The sequence below is a fragment of the Staurois parvus genome, unplaced genomic scaffold (genome assembly GCF_062004578.1).
Source record: "Staurois parvus isolate SC_StPar_1 unplaced genomic scaffold, SC_StPar_1.0 ptg000071l, whole genome shotgun sequence".
NCBI lineage: Eukaryota > Metazoa > Chordata > Amphibia > Anura > Ranidae > Staurois > Staurois parvus.
Genome location: NW_028317867.1, coordinates 2,392,888 through 2,419,395, shown reverse-complemented (window position 1 = coordinate 2,419,395; position 26,508 = coordinate 2,392,888). Strand labels below are relative to the sequence as shown.

At 37.7% G+C, this 26,508-nt stretch overlaps 1 protein-coding gene across 3 annotated transcripts in view; it reads right to left on the bottom strand.

Moving 5' to 3' along the window:
* Positions 1 to 785: 785 nt before the first annotated feature.
* Positions 786 to 26,508, bottom strand: part of PDGFRA (platelet derived growth factor receptor alpha) — a 44,932-nt gene continuing 19,209 nt past the window's right edge. For 2 of the 3 annotated variants that reach the window (XM_089669256.1, XM_089669257.1), the window contains exons 3-23: positions 25,200 to 25,517; positions 23,487 to 23,753; positions 20,326 to 20,456; positions 19,023 to 19,194; positions 18,586 to 18,775; positions 17,258 to 17,373; positions 16,130 to 16,256; positions 15,848 to 16,041; positions 15,459 to 15,553; positions 15,236 to 15,368; positions 13,329 to 13,433; positions 13,070 to 13,180; positions 12,656 to 12,818; positions 10,681 to 10,847; positions 10,059 to 10,168; positions 9,844 to 9,966; positions 9,288 to 9,399; positions 7,914 to 8,013; positions 7,709 to 7,814; positions 4,227 to 4,462; positions 786 to 3,147 (exon numbers count right to left, since the gene is read on the bottom strand). In XM_089669256.1, coding sequence (XP_089525382.1) covers positions 3,000 to 3,147; positions 4,227 to 4,462; positions 7,709 to 7,814; positions 7,914 to 8,013; positions 9,288 to 9,399; positions 9,844 to 9,966; positions 10,059 to 10,168; positions 10,681 to 10,847; positions 12,656 to 12,818; positions 13,070 to 13,180; positions 13,329 to 13,433; positions 15,236 to 15,368; positions 15,459 to 15,553; positions 15,848 to 16,041; positions 16,130 to 16,256; positions 17,258 to 17,373; positions 18,586 to 18,775; positions 19,023 to 19,194; positions 20,326 to 20,456; positions 23,487 to 23,753; positions 25,200 to 25,517 — 3,224 coding nt within the window. In that variant the 3' untranslated portion in view covers positions 786 to 2,999. The remainder of the gene's footprint in view (positions 3,148 to 4,226; positions 4,463 to 7,708; positions 7,815 to 7,913; positions 8,014 to 9,287; positions 9,400 to 9,843; positions 9,967 to 10,058; positions 10,169 to 10,680; positions 10,848 to 12,655; positions 12,819 to 13,069; positions 13,181 to 13,328; positions 13,434 to 15,235; positions 15,369 to 15,458; positions 15,554 to 15,847; positions 16,042 to 16,129; positions 16,257 to 17,257; positions 17,374 to 18,585; positions 18,776 to 19,022; positions 19,195 to 20,325; positions 20,457 to 23,486; positions 23,754 to 25,199; positions 25,518 to 26,508) is intronic. The other variant, XM_089669258.1, reaches the window with a different exon arrangement.

Here is a 26,508-nt window from a genome sequence, read left to right as displayed (position 1 = left end):
CATGCTGGCGTAAAATGCATCATAGGGGAGCCTGTTTGGATCTGGATTAGCTGTAGAAAATGTTACTTGATAGACAGGTAATGATAAGGATTTTTCATTTTGGAGAGCTTGGAGAAGAAATGGAACCTCTCTTTGGGCAGATGTCCCTCTACTTCCCACGTGGTCATTGGATAGAACGTTGGGGTATTTTTCTCCAACAGAGTCACAGTAATAAAAATCCTTATTTGTATAGTGGATAAAATAGGCATTTCTGCAAGATTTTTATTACTTTTTGTGTTCCTCTTGGGTGAATATGCCCTAATGTCCTGTGTGGTTACCATGAGTGGTGAATCTCTCCAGACAGGACACAGCAAGTTGGAACGGCTACCAGATTGTCATTGTTGTCTTCTTCCCTGGTGAAGGGATTCCCTTAACTTCCTTTGCAATTTTTGGAAAGAAGATTTCCTACAGTGACACAGCCAGCAAAAAGCACTTCTAATTGAGTCGAGAATAATTCGTACCTTTGTTGGGTATTTATTGGTGTCTTTGCCCCTGTTAAGTTTCTCAGTTCTTTCTCCCTTTTCATGATTTTTTTGAAAACCTTTAAATACCCATAATATATTCACTTCAGACATAATTGGGGCACAATTATAAAGTGGTGAATCTGACATTCACCAAACATTTATTGTAGCTGAATCTTTCAGGTTTATGTTTTCTAAATGACAGTGATTGGTTCACCACTGTTTTTTTTAAATGCCCCAATATGGCCTGCATATACCTTTAGTCACAATTCAACATTACATTCATTCTGTTTATAAAACACATAGGGTTTTTTTTATTATTCTAAAATATAAATTTTGAACATTTAAAAGTGCAACAGTTAACACATCTGTGGAGTACATCACAGTCAAAACAAATAAACAAAGGCAGTGATACAGCTTAACATAATTGTTTTGGCAGTATTTAAGGACTATATAGTAATAAAATATACAAATTGATGTATAACATCATCATAGCTTACGTCCTTCATTGCAAAGTAGGACTTTTAACACAAAACGCATTTCGTAGAAGTATCTTCTGATAGCAGTGTTTGCTGGAAAATAAAAAAATATTGCATTTTAAAGTTGAACTTGTTCAACTTTCTTTCTATTGACTTAAAAAGAATCTACCAATACGGTAAATAAAAAGAATGTATCATGGAACCATCACCCTAACACTGCATAATATAATAAACAATCTTGTAGATTTGGTCCACTTGGTTGGTTCTTCGAACCAGTTTCCAGTTTATATTGCATATCATTTGGATTATTATCAATATTTAACAGTGGCTAATTAATGCTAATCGCTAGTCAACAAAGTTGAATTATTTCATATTTATTTAATAAAACAATTTGCTCCTAATATGGCTGTCCTAACATCAACGTAGGTATACGTTTTTTGCACGACCATTTTAGATCATATTAAAAACAACATAGGCATCAACATTCTACAATTTTTAAAAGTCCAGTGCCATATGCTGTTTAGGAACCTTACTTAAAAATGTTGGAATTTGGTAAAATTGTATATTTTAAATATTGGGGAAATGTTTCTCATATTTATGCATCTTAGCACATGTTTTATAACCTGAAGAAGCATAGATGTTCACAGTTGTCTATTGCTAGAGGCTTAACTCAAGCTCATGAAATGTCCTGAAGTCAGCTTTCGTAATATCATGTCATACATTCTTAACATCTGTCCTCCTCATCAAATTCTAGGCTTCTGATATCCGTTACACATTAACAAAGTGCATAGGCTTACTCTTTCACTGGAATCCCACTCAGTAGAGTCAGTTAAGGCAATTATTACTCTGGGCGCCCTTCTAGACTTGTTTCAATATCAATAGTCATGACATCAGTGTCACTAATATATTTTTGCCCAATTAATGCTTGTTCAATTCAATTAAGGGACACCACCCTTACCATTGACATATGTAAATCTAGACCTATACAATCTGATTAATGGTTTAGTCTACCATATACAGTTAGAAATTCTTGGTATTAGTTTTGTTTACTTTGTAACACTGTAGGAAATGCTAAACTAGAGCTAGCTCTATTCTCTGTGCTTCATCAACGTAAACTCTAGTGGTCAACACTATTCTGCCAAACCTAAAGTCATTTCTATCACATGTTAGCAGAATTCTGCTTTAAGCACTATTTCATTATCTGTATTAATTCACAGACACAACACCACACGATTTTATGACTTTATGTTAGTTTGTGAAATCTCTAAAATCCCCTGTTAAAAAAAATATTACTTTCCAATTGTTACAATGGGTTACCAAAAATACTTCTAGTATTAATGTAAATATTTGCGTTACTTGCAGAGAACAATATATATGAGAGCACTGATGGTTACTGAGGCCCGGAGCCCCACAATTTTTACCCCAACTCATGTTAAAGTTCATTGAAGAAATGTATACTTTATGAGTCTTCTTCAGTCCTTTAAAGTGGTTTAAAAGGTGTTTGTCAGTTATGTAACAGCAGCCAATGAAAAAGGAACAGCATGCAGAAGTCTTGAGTGGTCTGTTCGCAATAGTTTATATAATAAGTTTATTTTTTCATTATTTACATAATTACACAGATGAAGTTCAGCTGCTGGTTGGTGCCTGCTTCGTATAGGCCAGAATGCCCTTGAAACATATAGCTACTGTTTAAAGGTCTTTCCACAAATGTAAAAAAATATAGGAAGGATATACTGAGATGCTACGATGTACCGTATGATTAAAAAAAAATGTAACTTGGAAGATCTCAGGAAGCTGGCCTTTTGTAGGACCATTGATTCCAGTTCCTACTTATGTTCTAGGTGCACATAAAGTTCAGAGAAAGTACCATGTGGTTGGCAAGGCTAATAGTTCCTTGTCATATTGTCCATTGCAATAAAGTGGTCTTCTGAGTAAAAAAATAGAAATCCCTGGATGTCATGTCTCTTGCTTCTGTTATTTCCATGGAATGATTAGGTCAAAGGATGCTGATAAATGTATTCTAGAGGAAACTGTCCTCAACTAGATCTGAAGAATCTATTCCAATGTCGTCCATCATTTCAATGTCTTCGATGGTCTCATCCTCTCTCTTGACAATTGTCGAGCTGCTGGATCCAGTCTCAATTGCACTTTCTTCAGATGTTTGAGAGCTGAAATTAAAAAAGGTTTTTATATTATAGATTTTTTTTATAATATAGTATAGATGAATTAAAAGCTGACTGTGTGCAATACAATTTTGGGTTTTAGATTTATATCTAAACTACATGGAACTAAATGTTAAGCCCTGTTCAATGTTTCTAAAGAGGGAGCAAGGAAAGGCAATCCTAAGTCCTCTCAAAAATGTTTTAAATATACAAACATCTCCATAAACAAGGCAGTTGTGCAAGACTTTCTTTGATGGATTGCTTTTGTTTATAGGCAAACATGAGCCCTTAATCTAGCACTGGAGTTTCCCAACATCCTGAACGGGATGCAGAGGTAAAGAGGTAATATATTGTTTCATTGCAGTGGATAGGAAAGGGTTAGGACCTCTGTCATGTGACAAGGGGGTGGAAAGTGAAAGACATTTCCCAAAGACCACCTCACAGGAGTTATAGCCTTTCCCTAAACAAAAAAGAAAAAAGAAAAAAAAAGAAAAAAGTTGAGAGTTGGTAGGAATGTAACATGTTCATAAAATTACCAATGTGCCTGTGGTTTGCACTCGATATTGGATTGGGTTAGGTGTACATGGGCATTGAAGGCCAATATAAGATCAGATAGAGGTCAGTTTTAGTGTATACTGCTCTGTAATTTTCAGTTCAAATACTACCTTCCACACTCTTGAAAAATGCTTCACAAGCTGATGTAAGAAGCAAAACCGTGCCTGTGAAATCTAGTCCTGAAGCTTCCCTGTCCATCTAACTCTCCAGTCTGCCAGACTCCTTCCACCTTCCATTAGGTGTTAGGCACACAAAAGTGTATTGTTGCTCTACAACAACCAATGGAGATGAAGATGTTGAGTAATGGATCCTGGAAGTGGATGAAGACCTAAAGTAGCCACATGTAATAAAGAGGGCTTTGATAATGAAGGTAATTTACCGGTTACACTCAGAACTTCAAATCTGATCCCTTTTGAATGAACTTCTTCTCATTCAAACACTTAGGTCACTGTCAAGCCTAATCTGGGTGTCCACTATTTAAATTAAACACATATTAAGCCATTTAGATAAAAGAAAGTTTCTATAATTACCTGTGTCTGTTTCTCTTGCCTGACTCATCTTCTGATACAGGATCAATATCTGGAAGAGGGATGATGTAACCACTATCAGCACTGAGTCTTTGTTCATCAAATACATTCTCTCTGTCCTTCATTTTGTTCTCATTCTTGTAAGTCACCCCAATGTAGGAGTTGTCAGTTTCGCAACCCATACGAGTTACAGCTGGATGGTCACTTTTCAGGAAGTCGTGGAGAATCTTCTCATAGCACTGTAAAGAAAGAGACACTCATAAGTAATAGTTTTGTACTTTTAGAAAATTCCAGATAAAACAACCAAACAACAAACCCTATCTTTAGGGGAATTTGTGTAAGACGTCCATTTAACTGTTCAACTCCCTAGCTGGTAAAAACTGATAAGCTGCTTACCATTTATTGTTTTCGCAGTCTATGTTATGCTGTGAGAGAGGTTCTTCTGCTGCCCTCAGCAATCTTGGTATCTTTTTTGGGTTGTAGTTTTAGGAAGGTCTCCTTTAATCGCTAAGTAAGCTTTCTTTAAAGTTAGTCATTGCTTTATATAGCACTGCTACTTTCAGAAATGACCGTATGAACTACACTTTTAAAGGAACCTTTATTACAGCGTTTGTTTTCCCTCTATGTTTTGCAAGTATATGAAACTGAGACTTTTATTTCTTATACTGTCAGATGAAGGCAAATCATATCCTCTTAGCTGGACATCAGAGAACATGTTTGTTTTTTGCTAGTACCACTATCTGCTCATTAATTCACATTTATACAATTTGTGCGACTGGTACTACCTATGGAAATGAAGGGGTTATTGCAATGTCTATCTGATGGAATATTATTTCTGCAACTTCAACTAGGCAATGTTTATGTTGTTAAAGCTCACTTGACAATCCCTTCTAGAGATTGGATGATAAAAGTAAAGTTTATTACAACATTGAATACACTGTAAAATGTATATGAAATGAGCAAAGGTTATACAGGCAGTTTACGAATGAAAATCCATTGAAAATAATGCCTTGGTTTACAAATTTTTTTCGCAATACGAACGGATTAATTAGTTTTCAATGCATTTACAAAATTTTTTTTAATAAGATCCCTCTACAGTATTATGCCTTTTTGTCTTTAACCTCCCTGGCGGTATGATTACTTCAGATTTTTGGTGCTGAAAGCGGTACCATTTTTTTGCATGGAAATATGTATTTTTTTTTATTGTAGGCCTGTAATTTAGGAATAACTCACTGAAATCTGTCCGAACAAGAGTCTAGTAAACATCCCGGGTATGATAAAACTTGAAACACGAAATCATAAATTATAATATAATAAATAATCATAAAAATAATAATATAATAATACATTTAATTAAATAATATAATCAAACCAAAAACACTGAAATTTGAAATAAAGCGCCAACTTCGCACATCACTGAGCAAAGTCGCAGAATCGTTTTCAGTGTCTGATGATGAATTTCCCCACGAATCATTATCACTCAATTCTGCAAGTGGTTCTGATTTACTATGGCTGTTCTCTAGCCGGTCTAAAACTGCTTTTGACATAAAGGGACGCTTTTTGGACGCCATGGACTTTTCTAAGTTTCCAGGCAGAAAGAATAGTCAAAGTGAACTCGGGACAAAATGTATGTGAAATGGTTTGAAACAGCAATGTTTTACTATTTAATAATAATTTTTAAAAAAATGACATTTTTTTTTAAATTTCAAATTTGCCGCCATATGTCCCGACGTCACAGGGACCGGAACACCGAAGCCGACATTGGCAGGAGGAGATGGCCAGGGATGCTGCAGGGGATGCATCGCCGGAGCGAAGGACAAAGTGCAGGAACTCCCTATGCAACGCCACATGGTAAGCCCGAGTGTAGCTCGGGGTTACCGCCTTTGGTACTGAAACTCTACCCCGAGCTACACTCGGGAATACCACTAGGGAGGTTAAAGTGCAATTTATAAAGAGTTTTGAACAGATAAGGCTTTTTTTTACTTTTTTCTGACCTCTGGAACGGATTAATTGGTTTTCAATACATTTACAAATTAATGTTTAATCATGTCCCTGTACAGTATTTTTGCCTTTAACCTCCTTGGCGGTATTCCCGAGTGTAGCTCGGGGTAACATTTCAGTACCAAGAGCGGTAACCCCGAGCTACACTCGGGAATACCATGCGGCACTGCTCCGGCATTTGTTCTTCACTTACCTTACCCTGCGCTCCCACGATGTGTCCCCTGCAGCGTCCCCGGCCATCTCCTCCGGCCGATGCCGGCATCCGGCTTCTGTGTCCTGTCCCTGTGACGTCGGGACGTACGGGCGCCGCCGGCGGCGGGAAATTTAAAAATTTTAAATAATGTCATTTTTTTTTTTTACATTTTACATAGTAAAACATTGCTGCCTCAACCCATTTCACATACATTTTGTCCCTACTGCTTTGTCCTGTGCCCTGCCTGCATTTTGTCTGTTCTTTCTGCCTGGAAACTGAGAAAAGTCCATGGCGTCCAAAAAGTGTCCCTTTAGGTCAAAAGCGGTTTTAGATCAGCTAGAGAACAGCGATAGTAAATCAGAACCACTTGCAGAATTGAGTGATAATGATTTGTGGGGAAATTCGTCATCAGACACTGAAAACGATTCTGCGACTTTGCTCAGCGATGTGCGAACTTGGCGCTATATTTCAAATTTCAGTGTTTTTGGTTTGATTATATTATTGAATTAAATGTATTAATATTATATTATTATTTTTTATGATTATTTATTAAATTATAATTTATGATTTTGTGTTTAAAATTTTATCATCCCCGGGATGTTTAATAGACTCTTGTTCAGACAGATTTCAGTGAGTTATTCCTAAATATTACAGCCTACAATAAAAAAACTACATATTTCCATGCAAAATAATGGTACCGCTTTCAGCACCAAAAATCGGAAATAATCATACCGCCAAGGAGGTTAAAGTGCATCTTATAAAGAGTTTTGAACAGATAAAATACTTTTTTTTTTTACTTTTTTCTGACCTCCAGAAAGGATTAATTGGTTTTTAATGCATTCCTATGGGAAACCGCGTTTCAGTTTACAAATTTTTTGCAATACGCAAAGTCCTGCAGAACGCATTAAATTCGTAAACCGAGGTACGCCTGTACTAATTTTCTTCTGTAGTGCTATAAAGACGGTCATACATGAGTCAAAATTTGGTAGCTTCAGCAGGGACCAGACAAATTTTGATCTATGTATGAGCAGGGAGGATGTACAGATCTACTTCAGTATAACCACCATGTTGGATTTTCCCCACTTGATCAACGCTGCAGACAATAGCCTACAACACAGGTCAGTGTATTCTGACTGCAGGAAAGTCTCCTAGCTGTCAGAAAACAATAGCTCAGCAGGGAGTATTGAGTGTATGGGTGAGAAATCAAGTCAGTTTATTTCATTCAACTAGGTCATCTATGGGCTGCCTAAGCTCTAAGCTTTGTCATTGTATTACATGCAACACTTTGTACCGTTTTATACTCTGCAGGTAGAAGACTTTCAACTATTTCACTCAGATGGTAGAAGGAAGGTCTCTTCTCTGGCTCGCTGTTCCAACATTTCACCATTATGTCATACCTGGGATTTAAAAGAGAATTAAGATGTCTTCATAATTACCAGCAACAAAACATTGAAAAATACTTTTGCAGGGTATTTTCTTTACACGTATATACTTACACTTCATGGGTAGCATACTCTGGTTTTGCCATTCTGTAGCCACTTTTGATCTTGTTATAAAATGAAGAATCCACTACCATCCCTGGGTATGGTGTTCCACCTTAACACAAAAGAAAAATGAATGAGGATGTTGCCTCATACACACTATGCATCTCTAATCAATGTTAAAACAGAATTTATAGTGTGAACCTGGGGGGAAAACATAACAAAGAAGAAATACTCAAGACCACATATAGCTTACCCTAGCACTCACTTCTCTATCATCACCCATAGCCCCCCCCAAGTGGATATGCAAGTAGCAGCTTTCCGATGGTCACACATTGAAGTGTGCCCTTGATTCTTGCTATATTTGGGTCACCGCATCTGCTCTTTGCGACTAGACTCTGCCAGACTACACCCATCACCATTACCTTGAGGTGCACTATCACTTAGTTATTTTGTAAGCTTACATACTGTTGCTTAGCAAGACTTCTTACCTCTGCCATATAACAATGCTATGTATACTGTATATGCTTGTTATTTGTATAATGATTGTGTTTTCGTTCATTTAGAAATATTCAGCATAGCTCCAGAAGAAGCTCTATTTATCACAAAACATGTAGAAATCTGACCTAAATACATCAAGAAGCGCGTTGAGGTTTCAAGTTGCCATCTAAAGATCTTGATAGATGAAACTTACTAAAATGCAGATGGCCATTGATGTGTTTTGGTTGTTTTCTATTGTCTCATGTATGAGAATTGTTTTTAACAAGTTGTGAATAAAACAAAATGATTTATCTATACAGGTTTTTTTGTGGCTGGTACCTGTAAAATTCCTATTCCCTTACTCCGCAATTTAGTCATGTTTATCAACAAGGATGCGGTACCATAAATTATATTGATGAAGATTCAGCATCATTTTTTCTAAGCCCCATCAAGCACATAGATTATTGATGGCTTATTTATACCATGGGGGGCTTTGATAGTATGTGGGCAGTCTGGAAAGTGTTTTAATATGTTGTAACTCTGTTTATAATTATTGTCTTATTTGTGAACCTTAAATAATTTTGTACTTTTGTAATGAAAATGGTAGTGCCTATAAAGTCCATGTCTCAAATTATTACAATAAATTAGGATGAAGTACTTTTTACAAGTACTATGCAACCACAATAGCCATTCCTGAGTTGGAGCAGTGTTATTGAATCCCAATATGGGTCAAGCACGACGTTTTTCCTAAAAATGCTTTGCTTTCTCCTTTTTTTTTTTTTTTTCTTTTTGCTTATGTCTTTTCACTAAGTATGACAACAATGCAGTATACTATGTATCAATGTATTGGGACATACACAGTGCTGGCACCCATACTTCCTATATAACATCATAATTTTAAACACCTACCAAGAGAAAATATTTCCCAAAGAAGAATGCCAAATGACCACACATCACTCAGGGTTGTGTATAGGTTATCAAAAATGCTTTCTGGTGCCATCCATTTTACAGGGAGAAAAGTCTACAGAGCAGAAAACAAGAAATGCAGCAGTGAAACCCAAGTCATTCACATTATACAAATATCCAGACAAGTCAACATGATGTGTCTGTAGGGAACATTTACGGATGTTTTTAGCATGTAGCATCACTTGAAATCTCCCTGTAACTAGAGTTGTGGACAGCTTAGTATAGGCCATAACATAGCAAAGGATATAATCTCAACAAATATTTACAGGACTAGCTCTTGTTTGTGTATAGAGTAAAACATTTATCCTAGGCAGACTTTGGGCGCGGCTGCTAAATGGAGCTAGTGATTTAGGGTTTGCATATGTTAGATAAATGACATGTAATTTACTTTGACCTAAACTTCCACCAAGCATCAATGCTCTAAAATCAAGCGTGGCTATGAAAATTATAATCTTCTATCTGTGTTAGACTGTAAAGCAAGGGTAGAATTGATACGTACGCTGCCCTTTGAAACATAATTAGAGTCATGCATGATGTCTCTGGCCAGACCAAAGTCACAGATTTTGACTATTTTTCCTTGTGCCAGCAGAACATTTCGAGCTGCCAAGTCACGGTGTACACACTGTAAGAGGACAAACAACATGGAGAAATTAGAGGCTTTGCAGGGCGTGGATTAGAGCACAACTCTGGAATAAGTATGTAAAATGTACTTACATTCTTCGAAGCTAGGAACTCCATGCCTCGAGCAACCTGGTAGGTAAAACTTAGCAAATCCAGCATCGTCAAACCCTCAAAGCCTTCATCTGAGAAAAGGTTTTTCACCTCTGTTTAAAGTAAAATTAGAAGCATTGTATGGTAAGCCACTAAATCTGAGAAATTGTTAAAAATTAAAAAACAATTCTAGTTAAATATTAAAAATCCAACCATGACTTGGTACTTTGATATAATATATATCATAAATCTGATATATTATTCAATACATTAGGATTTTCTGTGTTGCCCATTTTAGGATGGGATGAGGCTGACTTGTTTGTATTAAAACTGGATTAATGAGCAGATACAATAAAATACAGTATGTCTTGCATAATCTGCAACACATAATAACAGCTGTTTCTCAAAAACCTTTAATCATGAAAAGTGTTTAGGGATATTTCCTTTAATTGTAGGCAATTAAAGTAAAGATGGTGTTTAAAGTAAATAATCTGATAATAGCACTGAACCCAATAAAAATAATAATTATCTTATTGTAATATTCATTTGTAGTATTAGAATTATGAAAAGCTGACACAAGTGCCTACAACATATTTACTTCAAGCTGACTTAAAGTCTCATTTACCTGACATAGGCTTCTTTTTGTAAGATGCTGGCCGATCATACCAGGATCTCTGAATGTCAGAATACTTAGACACCTCGTTCATTTCATGCATTGGAACATACTGGGTATTGTCAGCCTGCTTCATGTCCATATAGTCACCATTATTTTCAAAAGATAAAATGACATAGCTGCAATAGAAAAAGAAAAGTAATTTGAACCTGTTTATGCCTTATAATCCAGGACAGATACATACATGCATCTACAAACTCGTAATTCATAAATTCTGTATAGCAATTGAATCCAAGTAACATGCTATTATTTACATACGGAAAAAGCTGAAAACATAGGTGAATTTATCTATATATGGTCAGTTTGGTTGGCTGTTTTCTTGATCAAGTGACATAGAAAAGGATATAATTTTAGTTTTAACATTAGTAGTCATCCTAGGTCTGTGGAATGTTTTAAACTGTAAATACAAAATGTTCTTTTATAGAACTAATAGCATATTAAAGGGGTGAAGCTCATATTATGGTTTATCAATAACTGAACCGTAGTCAATGTTATAGCTGGTTCCAGACACTGACCAGTGGGGGGGGGGGGGGAGGGTAACATTGAATCTTTAATGGGTGGGCTCTCTTAAATAGAAAAACACATAATTCATTTTGTAGTGATATTGTCTGTTAATGCGTCCCCTTGGCATCTACTTTGGTCAACATATACCTCATTACCACATTATACTGATCTGTTAATGTACTGTATGCAGGGCTGGGGCAAGGGGTGGGCAGGAGAAGCGACTGCCCTGGGTGCAATGATTACTATAGGGATTGGGGTCCCTTCCTTCTGTTAGAAGGCTGACAAGAGTAGTGAATGTAGCAGTGATTTTGACAAGCAAGTGACTGCTGGGCTTAGGATCCCCTAATCTTACCTAATATTAACAGGGGCGGGCACACTTTGGAATCTTTGCCCTGAGCGCTGGATGACTTTGTCCCAGCACTGAATGTGTGTACACAGTCCTATGTATATGGGATGGGTAAAGGGAGCACTCATAAATCAGCTGCTGGAACACTCCAAGGAATCACTAGACCTCATAACATGAATAATAAATAATATAGTGCAGCGCTGTAATACTGATATACAAATAGAAAAATAAGTAAATAAAAGTTCATAGAGTTCCTTATACAGTGTAAAATGGTTGCAAGCGAGAGTGCTGTGAAGTCCTCCTCAGCATTAAATAAGTGACTGGAACCATATAGATAAAATGCGCACTCACCGACCATGCATTAAAAATGCGCATGTATGCAATTATTTATCCAGATAATCGGCCAGGCATATGGATCAGCCAAACGTGTAGGAGAGTAATAGCAACACCAAGACACAAGACACTTGTGTCTTGTGTTTTGGTGTTGCTATTACTCTCCTACATGTTTGGCTGATCCATATGCCTGGCCGATTATCTGGATAAATAATTGCATACATGCGCATTTTTAATGCGCGGTCGGTGAGTGCACATTTTATCTATATGGTTCCATGTACACAGTCCTGTAGCAATGTGTTTGTATGTATGTATGTGTGCATGTTTACCTCACATTGCTACATTGTCAAAAGCATACTAATGAAACCAACTGACTTTTATTCTACCCTTTTTGTTATTTCACGGCATGAGACCAAAAAAAACTTGTGTATGTGACAGGATAATATTCACCTATGTGACATTTTTGGTGGTTTTGGTTGCTTCTTTTGTACTGATACCAGTAAAAGAGGAATATGGCTCTGGCATACTTGGCATCTATCTTAGTATACCAACCAATATGCAGTACTTTGGACTTTATGATAACATGAAATATTTAGGTACGAATGCAGGATGTATAGATTAAAGATCATTTCAAGATGGCATGCTTTTACTGAGGATAATAAATATGTTTCCAGCAAATTAGTTAGCATTAAAAGTCAAAACAACCTTATTAGTATAAAGGTAGAAAGTAAAAAGGTGCCATACTTTTCATACCTTCTGGTGCTCTCATCAACGGGGTTCAGGCCAAAGATGTCAAGATCTTTCTTTAGCTTCTCTGGATGTCGACTCTGAAAGGTGTCCCGGTTTTTGTGAAGATAATTCACCAGGTCCCCATAAAAGCAGTATTCAGTAATTATGTAAATAGGTCCTGGAAGATAGTAATTATCAAGCTAAGTTACTGCTTTCAACTGTTTTATGTAATATGGTCTAATTGCACCTCTGTGGTGTCTTGGGCAGATCTAACAAATCTAATTAAGCGTTACTAAAATATAATTTCTAAGTTAGAAGATGACTAAAGCCACTACAACCAATTAAAAAATCCTGCAAGAAGTATTGCATTCCATATGCTGCCAGAGGTTTCATAAAGAGGAAGAAGGTGAGATAAAAATGATCAGATACCTGACTTGGTACATGCAGCTAACAAGTTGACTATGTTCAGATGAGGTCCAAGATGAGTCATGATTTTCAGTTCAGACATTAGAGCTTGTTTCTCACTGGATCTGGCAGTGGCTGTTGGGGGAGAAATATATTAATATATTTATATTTGTCTAAAAAGTGTCATATGTATCATTAAATATTTTTTTTCACAATGGATAGATAAATAGATAAGTAGATCGGATAAATAGAATATAGATAGAAAGATGGTAAGAACACCTACGTTTAAGCATTTTCACAGCAACTTTCATCACAGGCTGTGATCGGCTAAGTCCATATGCAGCTCCCTCTACTACCTTTCCAAAGGCACCAGATCCAAGGATTCGACCTGAATATTATAGATTAAAGACACTGATTGTTTGTTCTATAAAATTATAATAAATGAGCAGAAACACAAGTAAACAAACTACTGTTGTAACTACAAAGACAAGCAACATAACATGCTCACCTATTACATTTTTACACTAATAACAGACATGTCCAGTTTTTGGGGTAGGTGCTATTGGTTTGAATTTGGTCTCAAGATGTATCAATTTATTTTAAATGATTGAGAAAGGCTCAACTTACATCTATGTCTACCAACTGAGTTTTGGGAAGCCAGTAGGCTCAATTCAATAAAGGATAATGAATTCAGCATTTGCATTACTATGTTTGTTTGGCTATTTCATTTCACTTAAAACGTTGCTGTAGAGATCTGCAAAATGTATCGAATGCACATTGTTTTATTTTGATGCATTTCGAATGTAAATATCAATTAGCAAATATTTTGGCACAAGTTATCACTCTTCAAACCACCCGTAGCATCAAGTTGATGGTAACTGTTGGTTTGAGTGAGGTGCCTCTTGAGAACAAAAGAAAGAAGAACTGTTTGAAGTGGTGCTTAAATTAATATTTATGATAAAATGAGGCTTTCAGCAGTTGATTGACCATTTCATGCAACCATATCATGATTTCACACCTGAATAATATTTTTGTCCATGACTTTAACATTTATAGGAAAAAAATATTATGAGATAGATTATTGTAAAGGATAAGCCAACTAAAAAGTGATATTTTAGATGTAGGTCAGCTGTTGCCTTTTTAGATTTCTTGGATACTCTAACACTGAACCTCTTTAGCCATCATAATGGTCACAGCAGATGTCAGGAACTCAAGTGCAGAGATCTCACTAGTAGTGTTCCTAAGAGATACAACAAACTGTCCAGTTGATTAGAAAATGCTAAATATAATGGTTTTTGGAGGAATGACCCTTTAAAATAACCCCATCTTAATAAACTGAGCCTACCGTGTGACTAAAAAGGCATTTTTGAATGTACCTAGGTTTTGGGCACTATCATATTTTTCGCCGTATAAGACGCACCTGACCATAAGACGCACCTAGGTTTTAGAGGCAGAAAACAGGAAAAAAAAATTCTGAACTAATGGACTGCAGACACAGTACAGGAGATGACCAGAGACTGCGGACAGCACAGGGATGACCAGAGACTGCGGACAGCACAGGGATGACCAGAGACTGCGGACAGCACAGGGATGACCAGAGACTGCGGACAGCACAGGGATGACCAGAGACTGCGGACAGTACAGATGACTGCTGACCTTTGGGGAGGTGGGGAGCAGGTACCTGAATTTGACAGGTACCCGCTCTTACTTCCGCAGAGTTTGTTTGATCTTACCTGTTCCTCGATCCAGCCGCGCGCTGTCTTCCCGGCTTCTGTAATGGCGCTCGGCATGACAGCCGGGTGCCCAGTGCGCATGAGCGAGAAGCACTTGCGCTTTGTGATTGGTCCGGCGGCTTCTGGGATCTGTCATGTGTCCCAGGTACCGCCTTACCATTCACAAAGCGCACCGCTTCTCGCGCATGCGCACTGGGCACCCGGCTGTCATGCCACACTACAGAAGCCGGAAGACAGCGCGCCGCTGGATAGAGGAACAGGTAAGGTCCCGCTGCAGAGCTGAGCGGCCGCCTGGTATTCTGACACAGCCGCGGTGGAAATACCGGACCGGCCGCTCCATATTCGCCTTATAAAACGCACTGACATTTCCCCCCCAGTTTTGGGGAAGAAAAAGTGCGTCTTATACAGCGAAAAATACGGTATATCAAATCTATAAACTAAACTATGTTTTTCTTACCAAGAACAAGGCCATCTCTTGGAAATTCCCATCGTGAGTCATAGGGCAATTGCATTGGATCTACATATATATACTCATGGCCATCGGGGCTGATTGACTCAATCACTCGCCATCTAATCTCATATCTTGGTTTCTGTAGATTTAAAAAACATGAGATGTCAGAATGTCTATGAACAAATAGGATGTTGACCACTGTCTTATGGTATGTGAGTTATTTTTTTACCTGCTTCCATATAATGACTAGGACTATGAGTGATATAATAACAATCACAAGGAGAACAAGCACAGCAGCTGCCACTGTCAGTTCTGAGCGTAGGGCTGTGAAGAGAAATTCAATTATTACATTGCTGTATTTTAAAACATTTTGCTAAAGGACAATAATGACAAGTAAAGTTAGGAACTCTTCACCAATAAATAATTACTTTAGATTTTTTTTCTTGCATTTTGGATATATTGTGAAGTGAAGCTTGCAACACAGTATCAAGAAGAAATTTGGGTACAGGAAAGAGTATGTTTACTGGATTCTCAAGAATGAGAAAGTAACTGTGAAGAACTAGTGCAACCAACTTTTCAAAAGAACATTTTAGAAACCTGCATTGTCTTAGTACTTACTAGCAGCAACCAATTTCAACTCCCTTGCAACAACCCCAAGATCATTCTTTGCTATACACCGGATCGCTACAGTCTCCTCAACCTTCTTGAAAGTCACTTGACTCTCCACTATGTTCTCATTGTCTTGATGAGTCTCCATGCTGATTCCTGTACCATTGGTTACCAAAACAGACCAGGAGCTGTCATTATTACACCTGCAAAGAATAGCATATTGTCAGCAATTGGTGTTGTAAAGTCATGTAATACAATATTGTTACACTGCACAAAATGTTAGCTCTATACCTTTTTATATCCTTGCAAACCAACCATTCCACATCTGGAATGGGCATTCCTTTAGCTAGACACTCCACGGTTTGCTGACCAGATGAGCCATGGTGATCATCCACTAGTTGCAATATCAAAGCAGGAACTGTGAGGAATTTAAGAAAAACAAAATGTAATAATAACCAATGTGCCTATTTATATATCTTTTCACACAAGATTTGCACAGGTTTCATCCACAATTCACAAAATGTTCTATTCAGATTCAACTGGAAAAATGGTTGAGATGTAGGTGAAAGTTGTGCATTCAGTGTGAAAACTATTATAAAAGTAAGTACATATTTTCAACCAATGTAAGATAAATAATATAAACAATGTGTAAAGTTTACATTAAGTTCATTATGAAACTAATTATAGAACAGTTAGAGCATATGCATAGCACATTTAGATCAAAGTGTAAGTGGGTCTCGGGTTATCATTGCCATTAGTAGGTGCAAGATCGTTCAGAAAGCAGGGTGATCAGTTGTCAACCAAGCAGTTCCATAGGTAAAGAAATAAGGTAGTTATTTACAAGAGCCTTTGTATTTCCGTAGGTGTCCTAGGACACGGTGGTTGTGACTGTTAGAAGTTGCCCAAGCAACAAAGCAGCGCAATGTCAGTGAGGAAACTGGCGTAATCAAAGACAGGCACTGACATTCATATTATTTGGGATCTGAATATTGTGAATCCTAGGATTGTAAATATGGTACATTTTCTTTTATGGCACTTGCAAGCTCTGCTGTTAAAATAATTACCAGTAACTTACTGAGGACCTGGAAACTGAAGTGTAATGGCAGTTGAGCGAGCAGTTAGATCCAGGGCTGTGAGGGGGGTTTAAGACAGATGTGCGAGAGTCTTCCCCTACAGAAGTGGTAGCTATGGAGTAACCCATGGGTTCTGACTTTATGATGTATCCTCAATGTGGGTAAATGGAGTAGAACCCCAGAAGCTAGATTTTGTAGTACAACAAGTGATAAATCAGAGTGCCTGACGCAAGTAGACTCTCAAGCTATAGCATCCTATTTGCCTAGAATACAAATCCGTACTGTGACAGGCCATTTGTGCTATTTACACTACAAATATAACCTGATATAAAAATGATCTATTTACCTTTAATTTGCAGCTCAAATGAAGATGTTTTATTTTCCGCATCATTATGAACTACAAGTGTGTACATGCCGCCATCCTCCTCTTTGACGCGGATGAGGTTCAACCTACTTGAATATCTAGTAAAAGAAACAAAATGCACTATTTTCAATTGTAGCTAAAAGTAAACACATAACTACACACTGTGACACACAAAGTGTTTCATATTATACTATATATTACTGGAGCAGGCTTCTTGACATGTTAGATAAATTGTTGGCAACCACTAGTATGAGGACCATAACAGGAGCATCAAAACAGCAAATGGAGTGCAACAAGGTTTTATAGCTATTCTTACATCCACATTCTTACCATCATTCTAAAAAAGGGATAAACTTTAGGGCTCAAATATAGTACGGCTCCGCATGTGTGCACTAGACTAAAGCTGGGTATACACTATCAGTTTGTTTTCCCTTCAGCCAGTGGGCTGAAGGAAAAAAGATGAGCATATACCTGCGCTGTGGAAGAAGGAATCCCCCCCACTCTGCTGTTATATTCTGACAGCGAGGACTCTCCACTTTCAGAACACATTGATCAGCACTGCAGCTCCATTCGACAGAAGCCGATCAAAGGATCAGCTTCTAACAGAGGGCTACACACAGATTGAAATTTGACAGGTGCTTGCTGAAGTGGCCACATTTCGATTCGTGTGTACTCAGGTAAGTAAGTGATAGTCATAAAGGCACCTCAAATTTATGTGTTACTGCAACTACATGTACCCCGATGCAGTGCAATTAATTTTGAATGGTGCCCCAATACTCTAATCCTCTAATCCAGTAGTCTCCAAACTGTGGCCTGGGTGCCAGATGTGGCCCTTTGTTTGCCTTTATATGGCCCTTGACACCAAGGAGGGTGCACTATTCCCTCTACTGACACCATTAATGGGGCACTATTCTTCTCTTTTATTTCAACAATGGGAGCACTATTCCTCCCATTAAAACCAATGATTGGGGCACTGATGCTGGGGCATTAACTGCTCTCAATGGTCACAGTCCGGTCCCCTAAAGCCTGAAGAATAGTAAACTGGCCCTTTGCTTAGAAAGTTTGAAGACCACTGCTCTAATCCAAAGTACTTTCACCACAATGTATGGTAACATGCTAACCTACATGATGTGCTGCAAAAATGGTGCAGGTCTGATTTTACATTTTTTGTGGTGTGTTGGCAGCCCAATAAGGCAAATGGGCAGTTCATCAGACAGATTGTCTAAACGGGTCTTAACTAAATATAGATTTACAACATTATTTACTCTAAGACATGAAATTGTTGCACATATTAATAATTATGATCTTACTTAGCTTCCTCGTTCCTGATGGTGGTTGTAGTGATCTCTGTCATGCTGTCATTCAAAGTAACATTGTCCTTTAACCAGAAGATCTTTGGTGCTGGGTAAGCCTCCACCTCCACAGAAAAAGCCTTTACTTCATGGAGATTTGCAAATTCCAGCTGTCTAAATTTGGGGTTCAGTGTTACAAATCCTTTATCTGCAATTCAAAATGTTTTATAGCAATTATAGAAGGTGTTACAGAAATTTTGAAAACCAATAACTTCCTTAAACATACAAATTTTAAAAAATGTCTTTAAAGAAAATGAATTTTAGTAAATCATAGCTACTGTGCTTTCAGCTTAGTAAGGTGAATGAGAGGAGGCAAACATCATCAAAATTCAATCGCATGCAGCAATTTTTGGAAAAAAAGAACTACCCCACCAGTGAAATTTCCTTACACTCACCATGAACTGTGACATTAACTTGCTGTGCTTCTTTGCCTTCTCCTGTAGCAGGAATGACTGCACATTCGTATTCCCCAGAATCCTTTTCTGTAACATTTGGGATGGTCAGAGTATATTCCAGTCTTAGCTGAGGCTTCTTGCTTTCTTCAACCTTTATAATTCCAGATTTTCTCTGCAATTACAACACGTACTCTTTAGGGCACAAAAGAAATAACATTTTAACATGTAAAGCTTTAGGAGATTAAATTAATTTTACAACCCAATTTTACAAATGTGCAGCAAAGTTTAGATCCTGTAGAATCTAGATGTATTTAATAAAACCCTTCCATTCTAAAATCCTCAGGAATCAAGAAGCCCAAATGTGCTTATCTCTTTGTGTTTTTATCTATGATTATAGCAATGGTATCCATCAATGTCATTCTTTCTTAAAAATATACAAAACATCTGCCAAAAATTGCCAAGCTTAACTTTATACAAAAGCCTGTAGCCTTTAAACAATATCATTTAAATTTTACCAGGTAACAATATTCTATAACAACTGTGCTGTGTAAAAGTGAAACAGCTGAAAGCATTGGTGTTATTTTCCTCTTATATGATCTAGATTAAATAAAAATTGCCTTTATCCGGAGTGGATGAGGGATCATTATTCTATACTTGCTTTAAATGGATTGAATTTCCTATCCATGGTCCAGCTACCAGCACGGAAAGGAAAGCAAGTTATTTAATCAGGTAGCAATAGCATTTGAGCATTTGGCAGATACATTTGTAAAAATTTAATGTTAAATTAATAACATTTGGGAAAACCTATGTAACTGCTATAAATGCAATTAGTATTCTGAACCACTGGAAAGTGTCTCTTTTAGATGGCAGTTAGAGGGGGGGGGGGGCATTACCAATTTTGCTATGGAGACCCATCATAAATAGTTACAGCCCTGGCTCAGTACTGATACACCTTCAATAAGTGGGACAATGGTGAGTGCAGCTTTAGCTGTGTTTTGCAAACTTATAGAATATAAAACCAAATAGATGCAGCACATTTCTTTTAAGTGCATGATTTATAATGTAAAATTTATGGTAATTTATGCTATTGGCAAGTAAAAACAATGGTTGAATACAGAAGGTGCGAGATTTACATTTTTTCTTTATACTGTATTGTTATTCTTTAAATAATATAGAGGAACAACTAACATAATGTAGCTAGGCAGAACAATTTGCAGCTTAATGTGGGCATCATTCCTCCTTGGCTGCCCTAGGTTACTGCTTTGTACCCTTTGCCTTGTTAAACACAATCTTGCTATTTTACCTGCTTTCCTGGGTAATTCCATTGCAGGTCAACCACCTCATTCTCTAGGACGATGCAAGAAATGGTGATGGTTTCACCCATTCTGAAAACAGTTTTTGGGGCTTGCATTTCCACAGCAATGTTATTACTGGCTGTAAGACATAGGAAGGGCAATTTAACATGTATTAAATTAAATTTAAACTCTCTGCAACTGCACATGATGAGCATTTTCCATTCTGAACTAATCTGTAAAAATATTTTAGCTTTTTTTTCCATTTGAAATTGATTAAAGATGACAACTATTATCAACATATAAGTGAAAGACCTTTAGGTTTTTGACCTATTTTATAGAAGAAATCGTAAAGTCAAATGTGGACTAGAGATAATGAGTGTTACTACAACTGTTTAGCTAATCTCTAATCCTTTGTTATGAGAAAAGGGCACTGTGTTTAGCTAATAGCTATATGTATTTCTGTTAATTACTTCTTTTATTTTCTCTTTGTATCCCATTTTTTGAGTAAAAAAGTAATGTTTAAGGGTATCTAAAGGAAAAAATGTTTCCCATGGGAGTATTTTTCTGAAAACTATTACAACAATGGCATTTATGTCCTGAAAGATTGATTGGGCATAATGAGTTCATTCAAAGCTTTTAGAGGTCAAGCCCAGCAAAATGTAATCACACACTCAATACATTCTGAAATCTGTGCTGAAAACTCAATCCTCATAATTAGTTACTACACTAGTTTTGAATTTGATTCTGTTATGAATCCTGTACAGCTAAGTAAAAACTAGAAAGGTCAGGCAGAGGTGCTGCCCAGTGAAACAAATCAGATACCTCCTTTCCACCAAACTTCATCTGAAAAATACCAAGTAAAAGCTGACTGGTCACTTTACGGATTGATCCCTAACACCTTTCTTCCCTTCATTTTATGAAAGGTTTGATAAAACAAAGAAAATAAGAATACACCACAAACTGCATGCAGCATTAATAAAGGTAACCTTCAGGACACAATACAAAATATTGTCAGTAAAGTATCATTTAGAAAACCAACAGACATTAGAAGAACGCTTAATTTAGCATTCATTTGCATCTCCATTTAGCATTAAAGTTGGATTGAGAAACAATTTTTCTGTTGGTATTCTCCACATATACCCTCTGGATGACAGGGGAAGGATCAATCATCTGAAATAATTGTCCCAATTACTGTTGTTCCCATAAGATGCGGCCATCACCAGGGGATTTCTATACAATTCATAAACTCGCACCCTCATCTAAATAGATTGTGCATGTTTATGATACAGTAATTATATAGTGGGATCTTGTGGTACTCAGATAGGACAACAACCATTCATGGATAGCCCCAGAGAACACATTGTGGTCCTTTCAGCTTCTAGCTATCAATAGTATTGCAAACGAATTGATCAGGGTTGATTTGATGATAGAAGCAAAAACATCTTGTTGATTATTATATATAATCTTGTTTACTGAAGTTTATTTGAAAGCAGCATCCCTGCAATTTGCAGCCTATTGTGATCTTATCAATGGCAGGTGCAATGTGTGTATCTTGAGTGCTTCTGCAAGAAAGAAATGAGTATGTTGTCTGAGCAGTGGAAATGGTGAGAGTGGAGCCTAACCTGACTTTAGCCCCTAACTCTTGCTCTAGCAAAGTGGAACATTTTTTCACACTATAGGCACATTATTCTCTTGGAACCATTTAGGCCTGTCTAATGACCCTAGTAATAGTAAGAGGTATGTGACATGGTAAAAAATAATTAAATAAAAGCGAGCGCTATCCGGAAATCTGAAAGCAGCTAGAACACCAAAAGGTAACCAATAGAAAACCTTCAAATAAAATACATAAACATATATATATAAAGACCATATATAAGGTGCAGCGCTATAATAACATATGAAACACAAAAGTGCCAATATCAAATCACACTGCGGTGAAGTTAGATGAGATGAATAATAGTCTTAAAATAAATCAGAAGTGGGGATCCAAACGATCCTAATAGGTGCGTGGGATAAGATTCTGTGCAGCACACGGTGACTCTGAGGTAAGAATTACGCACTCACCAGAAGTGCGTCAAAAAAACGCATGTGGGTTTTATCCTGTAATATCAGAAAACGATCATCCGTTGCCAAGATAGAGATAGAATCCTACACCTTCCAGATCGTCCCTTGGGTATGTGCTTCAAATTTCATAAGCGCATCTCAGGCATATCACCATCCGGGGTCCCCTTTTAAGGCAGATTCTGCAAGTGGGGACTCTCATAGAAGAGAGCCCAATAAGGGACACCACATAGTGTAATACCGTATGAGCTAGGTTTATTGAAGATGCAGCATGAAAATGAATACAAAGCAGTAAAATAGAATAGAACACTGACCAGGACCCTTTGATAACGTGCACTGCACGAAACGCGTCAGGGGGGGCTGCATTATCTGGACGTCTGACCACCGCTGGTGGTCATCCTTTACAGTATCTGGTCAGTGTTCTATTCTATTTTACTGCTTTGTATTCATTTTCATGCTGCATCTTCAATAAACCTAGCTCATACGGTATTACACTATGTGGTGTCCCTTATTGGGCTCTCTTCTATGAGAGTCCCCACTTGCAGAATCTGCCTTAAAAGGGGACCCCGGATGGTGATATGCCTGAGATGCGCTTATGAAATTTGAAGCACATACCCAAGGGACGATCTGGAAGGTGTAGGATTCTATCTCTATCTTGGCAACGGATGATCGTTTTCTGATATTACAGGATAAAACCCACATGCGTTTTTTTGACGCACTTCTGGTGAGTGCGTAATTCTTACCTCAGAGTCACCGTGTGCTGCACAGAATCTTATCCCACGCACCTATTAGGATCGTTTGGATCCCCACTTCTGATTTATTTTAAGACTATTATTCATCTCATCTAACTTCACCGCAGTGTGATTTGATATTGGCACTTTTGTGTTTCATATGTTATTATAGCGCTGCACCTTATATATGGTCTTTATATATATATGTTTATGTATGTGACATGGTGCCACAAAATGAATGACAAAACCATGAAGTTTGTAAATAGGTAGACAAAAATGAGAAGGTCAGAAGTATATATATATATATATATATATATATATATATATATATATAAATATCCAACACTATGTGGATAATTTCCTGATATTAGAAGTACCTTTCCACGTCTGTAGGTTGAAATCATCGGTTTTGAAGAGCACACCATTGACCATGGTTTCACAAATGTAGACACCGGATACGAAATTGCCAGCAAAACCTTGCTTGCTGTCATAGAAGGCATTGACAATCTTGTCCATATCCTTGTTCCTCAATGTCACTTGGCTGTTAGGATCAGTCGTCCGACAGGGAACGATAGCAGATTCATCTTCTTCCACTACAATAATGTGGTCAAGCATTGCAGATGGAACAAAAGGAACTGTGGGATCTAAACAAACAGCCTGTGCATGAGTAATATTGCCTTTAAACCATATTCTTATATAGGTAGAAACCTTTAGAATGCATGTTGGAAGTTAGTGGAGACTGTGTAAAGAGAAATGATCTTTTCATGCATAATTAAAGTGATAATAAAGGCCATTAAAAAAAAACATATTATACTTACCTGCTCTGTGCAGTGATTTTGCACAGAGCAGCCCCAATCCTCCACTTCTTGGGTCCCCCACTGATACTCTGGGCTCCTCCCTCATGCCAAAGACCCCTACAGCAAGCAGCTTGCTATGGGGGCAACCAAGCAGGCTCGTTCTTGAGCTGCTGCTCTTCATGTCCATCTGCACACAGATCTGTGGCACAGAGCCAATTGCTTTGGCTTCTGTCTCAGCCAATGAGGAGGGAGAGTCCCTGGAGAGCTGAGGCTCTTGTGCACATCACTGGATTGTGATAAGTATGGAGGGAGGGGTTGAGGGGTGCAGCTGCACACAGAAACTTGAGCCTTTACAACCACTTTAAAAGATGGGATAGTATACAGTATATGAGTGTCACTACTTTGATGTAAACAACATAATTTATAACACTCTTGCATTCTGTTATTAATTATATATTGAGCATATATATATATATATATATATATATATATATATAGTTTTGAGTCACTACTACTATCTCATGGAAGGTCTTGGAATTGTGTGTATGACTCAAAGGAGAGGCTTTGCAGTTTTGGAATAATGCATTAGCACATCCTAAACAAAAACACTGATCACAGTGCAGGGGCGGACTGACAACTCATGGGGCCCCCGGGCAATAGGGGATCATGGGGCCCCTGTGTCCTTGCCCAAACTCAAAAAAGCCTATGAAAAAGGTACCAGGGGCATCTCATGGGGCCCCCTACTGACCCCGGGCCCTCGGGCAGTGCCCGAGTTTCCAAATGGTCAGTCCGCCCTGTCACAGTGTAATATACATTTAGCCCTGTTGATTAGTATGTAAGAGTTTATGTAAGAGTGTGATTTTCCATACATTTTAAAAGAATAATACAAAAACAATAGGGTACTGTCAGTGATACTTTTTTTTATTTGCACTAACATCCAAATTTTAAAGCTTTTCGGGGTGTACCCCTTCTTCCAGGTCCACTAGCTATCCGCTTTAGGTTTTGAGCAAAAAAACCTGGAAGCCGATTGGTTTCTATGCAGAGCTGTACCAGATATTGCACTCCAACAATTTTGGTAAATCAATGCCAATGTGTAATAGTACTGCTTGGAAGAGGTTGGTACACCCCGAAAGCTTGTCCTGTACATCTGGATGTTAGTGCAAATACGAAAGTATCATGGCCAGTTCTTAGTTGTTTTGTTGCAAGTGCGCTAATATGACTACATACACCTCAAAAATTAATAATATCACATTTTAAAAACAAACATCTGTAGTTGGTGGTAAGTGGACAAACCTGGAACATAAATGTACATGTCCATGCCTTCAACGTCAAAGTCATCTGTCTGGGTGTGATTGTAATAGCAGGTATAAACTCCTGTGTGATAGGCAGAGGCGTTCTTCACTTCTATCACTGACACAAAGAGTCCGCTGTTGTTTTCTTCATGCCGGATGTCTAGACTGTCATCACCATCCTCCTCAGTGGGATAGTGCCAGCTCAGCTCACTCTCACCACTGCAGCTTATTGAAAAGGAATTGTGTAACTGTACTATCATTTCTTCGCTTTCTGGAAAGAGCATCGGCAAGGGGCTCATACCGTAAGTAAACAATGGAGCTGTAAAGCAAACACAAGACTTTCCAATCAGCCTACAGTACATGTCATTTTATCCAAATATCCTCTTCTTGATAATCAGCTATGAAGAAAAAAGGATGAATTTTAAAGTGGAACTCCACTCTCCCAATCAACATGGACTATTTCTAATCCTTACTCTGCTAGCAATAGTAAATAGCTAAGAAAGTACAGTTGTGTTCAAAATAATAGCAGTCAGACATCACTAACCTGATCAATCACTGTTTTTGGTAGAAATGATATTTCTACATGGCAAATAATTTACTAGCAAGTGTAGTAGAGTAATAGAAATCCAACAGACCCAACAGTCATGACATGCATGCTGCTGATTCTGTGTAATTGAATCACTAATTGAAAGGGGCATGTTCAAAATAATAGCAATGTGGAGTTCTATTAGTGAGGTCATTCATTCTTTGAAAAACAGGTGGCAATTATTGCCCTTATTTAAGGAAGGAAGGCAGCAAATGTTGTACATGCTGGTTACAGTGCATTTCTCTCTGAAATTCTGAGGAAAATGGGTCCTTCCAGACATTGTTCAGAAGAACAGCGTACCTTGATTAAAAAGTTGATTGGAGAGGGGAAAACATATAAAGAAGTGCAGAAAATGATAGGCTGCTCAGCTAAAATGATAGCAAATGCTTTAAAATGGCAACCAAAACCTGAAAGACGTGGAAGAAAGCAAAAAACTACCATTCGAATGGATAGAAGAATAGCCAAAATGGCAAGGACTCAGCCAACAATCAGCTCCAGGAAGATCAAAGAAGGTCTAAAGTTACCTGTGAGTAATGTTACAATTAGAAGACGCCTATGTGAAGCCAAGCTATCTGCAAGAAGCCCCTGCAAAGTCCCACTGTTGAAAAAAAGACGTGCTGAAGAGGTTACAATTTGTCAAAGAGCACATTGACTGGCCTAAAGAAAAATGGCGCAACATTTTGTGGACTGATGAAAGTAAGATTGTTCTTTTTGGGTCTAGTGG